General features: G+C 49.2%; 1 protein-coding gene across 1 annotated transcript; it reads right to left on the bottom strand.

Annotated features, from left to right (window-relative positions):
* Positions 1-629: 629 nt before the first annotated feature.
* On the bottom strand, positions 630-12,424 carry NELFB (negative elongation factor complex member B). Its single transcript, XM_066562768.1, has 13 exons — positions 12,210-12,424; positions 11,921-12,084; positions 11,650-11,749; positions 10,187-10,417; positions 9,094-9,279; positions 7,433-7,545; positions 6,523-6,625; positions 5,508-5,603; positions 4,126-4,268; positions 3,136-3,242; positions 2,133-2,274; positions 1,294-1,402; positions 630-1,047 (listed from the first exon to the last, which is right to left on the bottom strand). The coding sequence occupies exons 1-13, from the start codon at positions 12,309-12,311 to the stop codon at positions 910-912; spliced, it is 1,734 nt and encodes a 577-aa protein (XP_066418865.1). The 5' UTR covers positions 12,312-12,424; the 3' UTR covers positions 630-909.
* Between the last annotated feature and the right edge of the window lie 1,167 nt (positions 12,425-13,591).

Raw genomic sequence — 13,591 nt, 5'->3', positions numbered from 1 at the left:
TGCCCAGAGCAGCTGGGGCTGCCCCTGGATCCCTGGCAGTGCCCAAGGCCAGGCTGGGCAGGGCTGGGAGCACCTGGGACAGTGGGAGGTGTCCCTGCCATGGCAGGGGTGGCACTGGGTGATGTGAAAGGTCCCTTCCAACCCAGGAAACTTCTATGATTCTGTTTTTTCACAAACTGAATCTCACTGCACCTACACTCAAGCCCTACTGTCACTGAGGAATATCCCAGCCTTGCTCTTTGTAACTGGCTCCAGGACTCACCTCAAGCTTCTCCTTTGGAGAAAAGTTGGGAGGAAAGGGGAGAGACTGGTTCAATTTCTGGCTCTCTTTGTGGAAGCCCATCTGAGAATGGGCTGTTGACTGCTGCCCAGGTTGGTGGCAGCACTGGACACCTCTCAGAGTGCAGCACATCTCACCATGTGCCACACGAGCTGGAACCTCAAACAGGAACTGGTTTCAGTGGAGCTCATCTCCTCTGAGTCTTCCTCCTCTTGAGCATCTTGTCCAGAGACCCCCAAGGGGCAGACCAAGGCCAAAGGAAGCCATGTTCAGCCCCAAGAGCCCACACCACCTGCTCAGCCACACAGGGCTCCACACTCACTGAGCAGAGGTTAAAAACACAGGATGCTAAGCTTAAAAATATGCATTTTCTTTTTTTCTTTTAAAAATGTACAGTCAGATTTCAAGTGGATCTACAAGAAGACACTCAGCTATCTTTAAGAAAAGTAAACCTTGCAATGCACTGCATACAGTTTTCTAACCAGCCAGAGTCAGTGAGTTGGGTGACCTGCAGCAAATCCTGAAGGAGCTTCAGTGGCTTTGTTTTTGTCTCCACCACGTGGGCACAGACACCCAGAAGGCAGCAGAGGCTCAGCTCCTCTCCCCTCAGGCCTGCCCTGCAGCCCAGCTCAGCGTGAGGCTGGGGTGGGCACGGTGGGCAGGGGCAGCTCCATGGAGGGAGTCTCAGTCACTTCAGCTGGGCTGGGCTTGTGCAGCTCCAGTTTCTCACTGAGCTGGTTGTAAAGCTCCTTCACAGCTTCCCCACTCTGCAGGATGAGAATCAGGGACAGGGAAACAGGACAGTCACACTCCATTCTAGCCAGGGCACCAAGTGTGCTTCACCCTGTGTGTTTAACACAAACCAACACAGGAGGAGGAAGCCACCATGTAATTAATTAGGCCACAGCTTGGTAGCCTTGGAAAGCAGAGCTGGTGTTCCATTAAACAGTGTCTGGCAAGGCAGCTGCTTTCACTTGCAATCAGAATTCCCCTTCTCCTGCTTCCCTTCCTACCTGCTTGGTGGGCTCCAAAGCTTTCTGCAGAGACTCCAGTTTGGCTGGGGCCACTTTGTGATGCAGATGCAGCAGCAGCCTGAGCACATGTCTGTGCACGTTCTCCTTCCTGCAAGAGCCATTTGAAAGCACAGTAACCAAGACAAACAAACATCTTGAGAACAAGGAAGACAGAGCAACAGAATAATTCAACCCACCACAGACTTCATTATAATTATCCCAAAACCCCTGAAAATTGCAGCTTCTGGAAGGGGCTAACTTAGTGTAAGCACTATCACTGCCTTAGACCTTCAAGGATTCAAGGAATTGTTCAACAGGAGTGGATTACCTGCACAGCCATGAGGAGGGAGGGGGAGATTTTAAGCACAGAGAGTGTGGAGGGAGCAGCAGATGCTGCTATGCTCCAGCAGGAATTTCAGCCACTTTTAGGGAAGCTTTCTGGAGGCTGAACATGCCTGCAGGCCACCAGCTAAACCAGAGGGAGTGACCAGAGGTAACAACAGATTTTTGCACACTGCTGATACTGCAAAGAGCTGAAGTTAACTCTGCATAGCCAGAATTACTGCAAAGCCTGAAGGATATTCTCCTTTGCAACTCCACCTTAGGGATAGTGAATAGCAGTTTAGATAATAATTCACAGTCAAGACATATCCATCTGGCTGATAAAAACTTCATCCCAAAACATGCACCTTTCCTTAAAGGAAAACAGCATCAGGCTGATATTTCTGCTGCCTGTGAAGAAGAATTTGATGAACTACTAAACTATTGCTCAGAGCAGTAAAAGCTCTGTCAGGCATTCTGTAAACTCCCTCTCTCCAGTGAGAAAAAATCTGCTTTACCTGGAGCAGGCAGTGAGGAAGAAGCCATCAAAGAGACTGGTGCAGAACTCCTCAAGTGCAAACTCATCACTGAGCAGGGTGAGGTTACCAGTGAGCAGGTGCAGGAAAATGTCACTGAAGGCCAAGTCACTGAATGTCTCAACTACAAAACATGGAAAGAGACACAGAGTGACAAGGATGTGCCAACACCTGTCCACACAGCTCCTGTTCATGCTGAAAATCCTGCAGTGAGGTTTCATCATGGAATGGTTTAGGTTGGAAAGGACCTTAAAACCCATCCAGTGCTACCCCCAGGCATTGTCAGGGACACCTCCCACTGTCCCAGGTGCTCCCAGCCCTGTCCAGCCTGGCCTTGGGCACTGCCAGGGATCCAGGGGCAGCCCCAGCTGCTCTGGGCACCCTGTGCCAGGGCCTCACCAGAAATTCTCAGAGGAAAGAATTTCTTCCCAGTATCTAATGTAAGCCTACTTCCTTTCAGCCATTTTTTTTTCTCATTTCCTTTGGTAACAGGCAGCCCAGGCAGGTGGCTTTGATCCTCCAGACATACAAGATTAGGAGCAGATTGCTCCAGAGCCCTCCTGCAATTCATCCCAGAGGAGTCAGTGAACAAGATAATACTGGTGAAAAAATTAAGGCTGTGTTCAGTCTTATTTTGTTACCAGTTTTTCCACCACACAAAGCCAGGTCCCAGCAACTTCTGGCCACCTGCAGTCACTGTGGGCAGCAGCAGAATTGGGGCACCTGCTCTGTTATCTTCAGATTCATTCTCAAATGATCTCATTGTTAATGGAGGCCTTGATGTAAGGAACCACTGACCTCAGCACTGCCCCTAAACTCTCACATCAGCAGAACCCAAACACTCCTGCAAGGACTCACAATTAAGTCACAGAAGAACCAAAGGCAGAAGAACATCATGTCCCTGGTGTGACATCCCTGTCACTCCAGGTTTAGTGGCCTCTGGGTGTCCAATACAAAGCAAACAGAAGATGAGACAAAAACTTACCAAGTGCTGGCAGGAGCCTCAGAAAAGCATTCTTGTTCCTCTGTTTGGTGATGTGAAGGATGTAATAGAGCCCAATCTCACAAGCTATTCTGTTCTCCTGCAGGAACCTGTTATGGCACAAGCAAAGTTTATTCATCAATCAAGCAGTATTTTTCTAATTTTTAAGAGGTTTAAAGTACTTTTGGGATGGTTATCAAGCAGGTACAGCTGTGGCTAATCTCAAACCCACTGAAGAGCAGCTACTCAGTGAGTGAGCAGATGAATCATCCCTGTGTTCACTACCACACTCCAGAAAAACTGAACAGTCAGCAAACAGCTGTGTTGAACTGTCAACATTTATAATGTATTCCTGATTAAAGTGCTGATCAAAATGGGCTTTAGAAGAAGCTCAAATACTCAAAAATTATACAAAATCCAATGTTTTAGTCTCCCAAAAGTCAAACATAACACTATGACAGAGGAGAGCACAATTACCAGGACCCAGTATCCCAGATTCTGGCACACAGACAAGAGTTGTGCTAGAAATCAGTGGAAGATCTGAACACAGCAGAGCACACAGAGGTTTTAATTATCTTTCTGATGTCCCTGGAGTGACAGGTTATCAACAGAGAGAGTGTGGGTGTCAAAAATGCCAAAACTTTATGATTTCCAATAGTGCTCTTCAACATGAGCACTCACCCAGCTGTACCCAAATATCACCCCAAACTCAGCATCCACTGCCTGGGAAGCTGAACAGAAACACCAAATACTCTCATATTCAATGACAGAATGGTCCATTATAGGAAATAGTCCTTCATGTAGATAAATTTTATTTGAGGGAGCACAAGGGAAAGCTGGTTTGTTAAAGGGAAGGTTCAAACTCGATGAATTAGCACTGAATCTCATCCCAGGAAGCCCTGCCTTTAGCACAGGCAGTTTTCCCCTGCCGGGTCTGGCTGGCTCCCTGCTGCCTTGGTGCCAGACCCTGCAGGGGGTGGGCCAGGCACGTACTTGGTGAAAGCCTCGGGAATGGCGCTGGGGTAGGGGATTGGTCCCTTCTCCTCCGAGGGCAGCTTCTGATCCACTGTGAAGGTGTGGTCATCCACCACAAAGGACATCAGCAGCGGCAGGAACCTGGTGATCAGCTCGGCTTCCTGCGAGGGAGGGAAGGACAAAGGGAAGAGAACAAAGCCATCATCAGTTACTTCATGCCACCTGATGGTCCTGAAGTGCTGTGACAAAAGCAAGGCAGTGTGAGGAGCCTCATCCTACTGTGAGGAAAACCAGCTTACAGACATCCAGTTCCAGTCAAAATTCCTGAATAATTCACTTCAACATGTTCCATGGTAATTAGGAAAACTCTGCTTCATCTCACTATAGGAACACTCCTGCTCAAACCCTTTCTTTGGACAATCGTGTTCCATTTCTTCTGAGAGGCCCTTCCCAGCACTGCTCAGGCATGGGATGTGTTCAGGATGACATCAAACTGCTGATGTCAACAATCACTGACTCCCAGCATGGCCCAGGCTTATTTGTGGTAACACAACCACAAATAAATCAGATTTTAAAGACTGATTCAGAGACTCCCTTTGGAAAGAAACTGAGCATTTTCCCTTATAGGTTCATGAGAGAGCACAAGTGACAGCACTACCTTCAGAATTACTGGTCCCTCTCGCTGCTACAGTCCCAGTGTTATGCACACCCTCCCTGGGTGAATTTAAACATCCAAGCAGCCAGGAGTGGATGCATTTTAGAGACTTCAAATGTGCCCCTGGATGTTTATAAAACATTTACTGCTTTATAGCTCAGAACAGAAACAGCAAATTCCTCCTGAGGAACAGCCCTGCTGTGCAACACCAGGGTTGGCCCTCCTGCCCTCAGCTGAGCTACACCAGGATTCCTGTAACACTGGGAAAGGATTTCCAAAGCATGGAAAGATTACAGCTCAACGTGGCATTACATTAAACTGCTGTAACAGAGAGCTGGGAGGGAAAAAACATTCTTCTTGTCAATGAAAAGCTTCTGAACTGCTACCAGAGTTTGAGACCAGTCCTGGAAATCCTGCTTTCCTCGTACAAGACATGTTCTACAAACACATCAGTTGTGTGCAAGACTCCAGGAAAAATGAGAGAGCAACGAGCAACCAGTGGAGTATTTAACAGAGGTACAGGCTGATTTTACAACAGTAAGGACCAGGCACCCATGGAAATAAAAAGGTAGGTAATGGAAGCTCTCAGCATGTCCAGATCAGCTGCACTGTGACCACTGTTTTTCCCCAAGAAAGCTTTGATGAGACATTTGGAGAACAAATGTTTAATCAGAAATGCAATAAAATAATAAACAAGTCTAAATTTGATTACTTGTGTTAAATTCTTAACATCAAAAGGGCTCACCATTTTTGGTTCCTTGAAGACTTGGCTGTCAATCATGTCCCAGGCCCCCTGTCCCAGAGACAGCATCCTAAGGAGCAGCAGCAGATCCGGGCTTTCCTCCAATTTTAAGGGAAGAAGAGAAACAGCTATTTTGATCTTCACATGAGATATTTATTTGGAAGAAGTGGTTTATATTCAAAGCTGTTCTGGATTAGCAGCTTTGTCCAAGACTGCTAAAGGCATTCAGTTCAAGTTAATTGAAAACTGATCCTCAAATGGGCATCAAATAACTGCCACACCTCAGGGTTTGGGGAGGGTTTGTAAATTTATAATGCACCAGGAAGTTTGAGCACATCTTTTTAAAATGTGTCCAGCCCAATTAGTGCACTGGAATATAATGTGTGAGAGGATAACCCAAGTCATCTCAGCAGAAGAAAGGAGGAGAAAGGGTGTGTAAGAATGGATTGTTTGTGTCCTGAAACCCAAACGACTTTCAGTCTTAAACTGTTACAAGGAAGTTGCTCCATGCAAGAACATTTAACAACTCAGGGATAAAACAGCAAGTGGCTCCCATTGCTCAGACACCTGTCACCCTTCTTTAACCCTTCAGCACCTCCTGCAGACTGCACTTGCAGGAGCTGTGTTTTATCTCAGGCACCAGACCAGAGCTGTGCAAACAAACCCATGGCATTCAGCGTGGCAGGAGGAAGGTGCTGCTGTCAGACAAACTGATGGAGGGACAAAGCAGGGAGGCACAGATTCTACACATTATTCTGTATTTGCACAGCTGCCAGCCAGAATGAGCCATGCAAAGAATTCATGGTCAGTTTGGAAAGTTCCAAAATGCCCACCATGTCCAAAGAGCTCCTGCAGAGCTCTGCAGCAGGTGCTGCAAATGGACAGGAGTCATGCTTCCCTTGTTCCAATTGCCACATTTGAGAACTTAATGAGAGTTGGATGGTGCCAGTCCTTCCCTGAGGGCTGTCAGTCAGCCCAGAGCACAGCCCAGGTTAGCTACACAAGCTGCAACGCTTACCCTGGGTAAGGTGTCCTGCCCAACCAGGTCTTGCAGGTGCCTTATGGTGCTCAAGGCTAAGGTGTTAATGGCAAAGGGATCACACAGGATCATTGACAAGTCCCTGAGAAGAAGTAAAAACCAAACACTTGTCATACACAACCAACAACCCCATTGTACAGGTCCAAACCCAGCTGTGTGCACCTGGTGAACCTTGTCCTGCCTTGTAAAGAAATAACATTCATGGTGGTTTTGATGTGAAAGAGCACAAATAACAACTGCAGAAAGTCTTCTGCACTGAGATCAAGCACAAAATCCCCCACAGCCAGCTGAAGGTCAGCTGGGAGACAGCCCACAGACAGTGGAGCTCTGGTGGCCCCAGCTCTTTGAGTGGCAGGTTTTAGGCATCTCCAGCGTGCTGAGGACAGAAAGGTCTCAGAGGCTTTTGAAAAACAACAAGTAAAAGTGAATTCTTAAATAGTTTAAAATACCAATGGACAAAATCTGAAAGTACCAGCTAAATAAAATACTGTGAGGGCAACCTTGCAGAAATGTAAGTGTACCAGATCACAGCAGGGTTGTCATTTGAAGCTAATGAGGTACTTCAACTGACAAACATCACCAGCCCATTTTCTCTGGGTTTAAAGCCAGAGAAGTCATTCATAATAAGTTATTCTGACTCCTTAAGAAAGGCTAATGAATTTTGTTATGAGGCCACAGGGGAGATTCAAGGGTGGCAAGTGAAGCAGTGCAAGCTCTGCCACCAGGATGTGCTTGGCTGTGCCCCAGCACACTGAGGGATGTTTGGGATGTGACTGCACAGAGGGGCTGTGGAGGTTTGCTGGCTTTAGGGAAGAATGAAGAGCTGTCAGATGCTGTGAGTGCCAGGAAGCCAGTGTCACTTTCCCAATGAACAGCCCAAGTGCCTTACCCCAACACTTGTTCTTGTCCTTTCTTCACCCCATCCAGGAATCCTTGCAATTCCCGAGCTCTCTTGTTGTCCACGAACTTCTCCCGAATGCAGGCATCGAGGCACCAGGTGAACTGCCAGCAAATGGAGGGAGCTTTATGAACTCATTCAACCAGCAACAGAACACATGATGTCAGAGAAAACAGGCTCAGAATGACCTCAAAATATCTGCAGTTGAGATGCTTCATTAGGGCACCTAGGCACAGCACCACACTCGTGACAAACACCCCAAAAGCACGTTAGGAATGCCCAGGGAAGTTAACCTGGGGTCACTTTCTCCACTTCCAGGGAAGGCATTCCCTGGCAATTAAGGAGCAGGCATTTATTAAATCCACCAGTGCCCTGCACACCTGTAGATTTACACAAGCAGGAGACTGAGAAAGAAGCAGCATTACTTAGAAACAAAAAATGTGGTTTATTTTGGCCATTGCAATAGCACTCCCACTCTCTAAATAAAGGAATATTGACAGTGGAGGTGCTCCTTCTTTAGAGCTGTATTACTGAACTATTTTTTAAGCAGAATACATGTAAAACTTAACAACTACCTCAGAGAAAAGGCCTTGTTCCAGGTCAGAGTGATGCTACCACAAACAAGGGGCCAGTAACAAGATCCTGCTGTGACATTACCACATCTGTCACTTCCCAATATTTGAATAGTTTCATGCTTTCATTTTCATGTTTTCATTCATGTTTCCTGTTTTCATTTAATATTCAAAGTATTTACTGTTACACACACAGTTTACTGACAGACAGAGCAAATCTACAACTGGGAGGGAAGCCTGGAGTAAGAACCTGGGGCCAGCTGATGTTTTTTATTATTTTTGCAGCATCCACATAGAATAGATGTCAGATTAGACATTGCTTTTAACACTGCCAAAGTACCCTAAATTTGAATGATGCATGGACTATGAAATGAAAGCAAACTGCTGGTTAACTGTAGTAAACCCCATAGATTTAGGAAAAGCACCATGGAGGATATGAACAATAGGAATGCTGAAACAGCCAAAGAAAATTCCTGTTTTCCTGTCCTCCACCCCTTAACCTACCTCTGTAACCCTATAAGGCAATGTCATGTTAACCCCTTACCCATTGGTCAAGCTTGGATCCTTTCCAACCCTATAAAAGAAGCATACTGTACCCCATTAGGGGAGAAAGAAGAAGAGCAGAGACCCTTCACGGACCTCCCCAAATAAAGCCATCTCCGTGGAACAGCCTGCGCCTTCTTCTTCTCCTCTCTCTCCATCTGCTGCAGCCTCCAGCCCAGGGCACCACTGCCTAGCAAGCAAAGCTGAAATCCTGAGAGCTTGCAGTCACTGTAGAGCTGATAATCACCATGCTTGCTGGATGGCAGCCCTGCGGCCTTGGCATGAGCGAGCGAGCTTTGGGCACCCGGTCCCTGCCCAGGACTGAGCTCCTGAGCCCTAGTGCTCTGCTTTATGATAAGGCCAAATCTGAGGCCTTATTAGTTAACCAAGATGATGTTTTCACCCAAAGGTCTGAGGAATATAAGATGACATTTAGGTCCAAGGTCTGAACTCTCTTTACAGAAAGGACTCATCTTCTCAGGGCTTTTTCCAGCAAATTCTCCACAAATACCCCCATGTGCCCCACACGACTGGTACCTTGTGGCAGGGATCAACAGTGCAGATCTCACTGATCTCCAGGTCGTGCAGGGACATGAGGAGCTCTGCCCTGAGCGTGCAGTAGTGGACGTTCCTGGTGCGCAGGAACAGCGTCCTGAGGAACTGCAGCACCATGTCATAGAGCTTCACGTTCTTCCCGATCATCTGCGTCAGCTTCTGCACCACCTGAGCTCAGGGGGAAACGTGGGCTCAGCACCACGAGGTGCTCTCATTCTACACACACACAAATGTAAATTCATTATCTAAGGTGATTTACCAAGATTGAAACATCTGCAGGGATATGAGGTCCTGAAGAGGAATTGTTTACCCCAAGTTTTCCAAGAGCATTTGTTTGAGACATTCACCAAATCTTCAACAACCACAACCTGGTTTTGTCTCAACCACTAGTTTCTTTTTTCTACCCTTCTGATTCTCCCCCCATCCCCTCAGGGGAGTGACCTAGTGGAGGTGTGGTGCTGAGTGTCCTGCTCTGCAGTGCAAACCTGGAGTAAATTGCACCAGGGCACCTACACCAAATGATTCTGAAAGCAAAACAGGCCTAAAACAACCCCTCATGTAACAGATGTGCTGCCCTCTCTGAAATTAAAGCTCTATACTGCCTTAATTTAATTCAACTTTTCTGGATGCCAATTAACTACAACTTTCTACATCCTTAAAAAAAATAAAGGCAACTTCAGTTAAGCTATGTCGACTAAAAAAGTTCCCAAGAAAGCAAATTTAACATATCAGCATACTCAAACTGATGTGGTAAGAGATGCTCAGCCTTAAGAACAGCTGAAGTGAATTAAAACCAGACTGACCAACAGAGAAAAAAATCTGCCCTTTCTTTTTTTGAAGTGCATAAACAGCTTAGAACATTCATCATTTATTACACAACAACTAAAATAATTCCTGCTCGTTTTCATCAAGATGTGTAGAAGAAAATGGCCTGGTGTTCCTTGCAAAGAGTTTGTCCAGCTAAACAACTTCAGCAGTGAAAGTGGGCAGAAGAAACCAGCCCAGGTTATGTGATGGTTGATTGAAAGCTGATAAATTCCCCTCACACACACTGTGAGGGTTTCCTTGTCCTTACCTCTCCTTGACGTCTTGTTTTGGGAGATGGACTGAAGAAATTTTGCAAGAAGGAAATATCATTGCTGAAGAGAATGTTCTCCTTCTCCAGGATGTATTGCTTCAGCAGGGGTGACACCTCATCCCCAAAGAGAGCCTGGTTGTCCTGCCAGATCTGTCTCTTCACCTCCACAGCACAGGCCTTGTACAGGTCCTTATCAGCCATCACCAGCTTCAGCTTCTTCTCAGGGACCTGCAATCCCCAGAGCAGTTACACAGTGAGCAGCACCTCACCTGCCTGCCTGCCCATGTAACCATCCAAACCATGGAATCACAGACCCTCCTCAGCTGGGAGGGACCCCAAGGATCATCAAATCCAGCCCCTGTCCCTGCCCAGCCCCCCCAGCAGCCCCAGCCTGGGCATCCCTGGCAGCGCTGCCCAAAGGCTCCTGGAGCTCTGGCAGCCTCGGGGCCGTGCCCATTCCCTGGGGAGCCTGGGCAGTGCCAGCACCCTCTGGGGGAAGAACCTTGCCCTGAGCTCAGCCTGAGCTGCCCTGGCCCAGCCCCAGCCGTGCCCTGGCTCCTGTCCCTGGCCCAGAGCAGAGATGGGAGCTGCCCCTCGGGAGGAGCTGCAGCCCCAGGGAGCTCTGCCCTCACTCTGCTCCAGCTGAACAACCCCAGAGCCCTCAGCTGCTCCTCACAGGCCCCTCCAGACCCTTCCCCATCCTTTTAGCATTTTCCAACAGCTTTGGATGTTTTTTTATCTTGTGCCCAAGCAGCCCCCGGACTCAAGGTGAGGCTGCCCCAGCACAGAGCAGAGCAGGACAATCCTCTCCATGCCCTGATCCCCACCTCAGGCAGCCTGGGCATTCACCCACCTGGTGTAGCAGTAGAGCAGCCCTAAGAGACTTCAACAACCAAATCACAAACCATTAATTCTTTCAAGGAAGAAAAAAAGATCTACTTTAAATTTCCAGTGCTGAGATTTGAGGTGATATCCAAACTCAGTAATTTACTGAAGTTCCAGCAGCGTTTTGAGTCCATTACCTTGAGTGCAACATGATGCTTTTAGCAAGGACACTCCTAGAGATTTTTGTTTCACAGATCTGATTCTACCTCCTGCCTACTTTTAATTGCACTCTTCAAGTCTTACCTTCCACTTGTCAGAGATTTGTCAAACAGCTGTGGAAAAATTCACCTATCAGCAAACTTGGCTTTTTAGGAAGCTGCATGGATTGAAGGAAATAGGGAAATAGTCTTGTCTGATTATGAAAATGAGAAATGTTTTTTGAATTAGTCCACTGAGCTATTAGCAGACACAAGAATGTACTGAATCCTCAGTCAGTCCCTGACAATGAACAACACACGTGCAGAAGGTGCAGAGGGAGCAGAGCCCACCTGCCAGAGGCACACCAGAGATGTCACACCAGTGACACACCAGTGCCACACCACATCACACCAGGCCAAGCAGTGCAGTGCTCCCACCTTGGGCAAGTGCTTCATGACACACATGACCACGGGCTGTATCGAGGGCATCTTGACCAGGGAAAAGCTCTTCTCTAGGAGATCTTCCAGCTTCTTGTATCTGAAATCATGGAAAAACACCACACTAGGTACCATGCAGCAGTAAAGGAACAAAGTGGCCACCTGAAAGCCACTGGAGCCTTGAGGAACCTTTAGAGAAGTCACCCCTGCACGGCACTTTCACACAGAACTCCCAGCTCACTCCAAGGAACCAAGGACACTGCCGACAAACCTCTCCTCGACCTTCCCCTCCAAAGCGATGGCAGACACTCTCTCCAGCAGCTTCTCCCGCAGCTCATCGAACACGGACTGGTGGAACTCGAGCCGGGGGGTGCCGTGCAGGTCCAGGAAGGGCAGGGCATACTGCAGCGAGGGCAGCAGCACCCCGTTCTCCGTCTGCAACACAGCCAGAGGCAACTGACAGCGGCACTCGGGATAGCAAATAAAGCCAGGAAAAGCCCAGACAGCACTGGGGGCCGTGCCGTGCTCTCGGTCCCCGCTCAGCACGGCCTCTAACGCACCTGGAACTGCTCGATGGCCTTCAGCGGCTCCGTGCAGTTCGTGAGGGTCTCCTTGAGATCCTCGCCGTTGGCCACTCCCAGCTCCTGCAGCCCCGCGTACATGTCGGCCTGGCCGGGCCCGCGGGGCCGCTCCTGGCTCAGATCCCGATCCCGCTCCCGGCTCAGATCCCGCTCCCGATCCCGGCTCAGATCCCGATCCCGATCCCGGCCCCAGTCCCGCCTCAGCTCCCGCCCCGGCTCCGCGCGGTCCGCCCCAGCCCGCCCCCGCCGCGCGTGGGCCCCGCGCCGCAGCACCAAGGTTCCGCCGCACCAAGGTTCCGCGGGCGCTGCCCTGGCTGTCCCGGGCTCCCCCCGGCCCGAGGAGCTCGGTGCGGCTGGCTACGCGCCGGGCAGGGCGGACGGGGCTCAAGGAGCCTTTGGACAGCGCTGTCAGGCACATGGAATCACAGAATGATGGAATTGTCCGGGTTGGAAGGGACCACAGAGGGTCATCCGGGCCCACCTTCCTTTCCAAGCAGGGCCATCCCAGAGCACAGGGCACAGGATCGTGTCCAGACAGCTCTGGAATATCTCCGGCAAGGGAGACTCCACACCCTGTCTGGGCTGTCTGTTCAGTGCTTGGTCACCCACACAGGAAAGAAATTCTTCCCCGTGTTTGGGTGGAACTCCCTGGGTGTCAGTGCTGCCTCTTGTCCACTGCTGGGCACCAGCAGAGTCTGGTCCATGCTCTGACACTGCCCTTTAGACACTCATACACATCGATGAGCTCCCCTCTGGGCTGTCACTTCTCCAGGCTGAACAGGCCCAGCTCCCTCAGCCTTTCCTCACAAGAGAAATGTTCCAGAGCCTTGACCAACTCAGCAGCTCTCTGCAGGACCTGCTCCAGGAGCTTCCACATGGTGGGACTCATGGGGTGTCCTATGCAGGGCCAGGGGTTGGACTCGATCCTTGTGGGTCACTTCCAACCCGAGAGATTCTGTGATTCCATGTTCCTGTGCAGGGCCAGGGGTTGGTCGGTCCTTGTGGGTCACTTCCAGCCTGAGAGATTTTGTGATTCCATGTTCCTGTGCAGGGCCAGGGGTTGGACTCAGTCCTTGTGGGTCACTTCCAGCCTGGGGTTGGACTCAGTCCTTGTGGGTCACTTCCAGCCTGAGAGATTCTGTGATTCCATGTTCCTGTGCAGGGCCAGGGGTTGGACTCGGTCCTTGTGGGTCACTTCCAGCCTGAGAGATTCTGTGATTCCATGTTCCTGTTCAGGGCCAGGGGTTGGACTCGATCCTTGTGGGTCACTTCCAGCCTGGGAGATTCTGTGATTCCATGTTCCTATGCAGCAAAATTCTGAGTTCCTGGGGGTGTCTGAGGCTTCCCTCATCATGGGCATA

Source organism: Molothrus aeneus, chromosome 19 (assembly GCF_037042795.1).
Source record: "Molothrus aeneus isolate 106 chromosome 19, BPBGC_Maene_1.0, whole genome shotgun sequence".
Classification (NCBI taxonomy): Eukaryota; Metazoa; Chordata; class Aves; order Passeriformes; family Icteridae; genus Molothrus; species Molothrus aeneus.
This window is presented reverse-complemented; position numbering and strand designations above follow the sequence as displayed.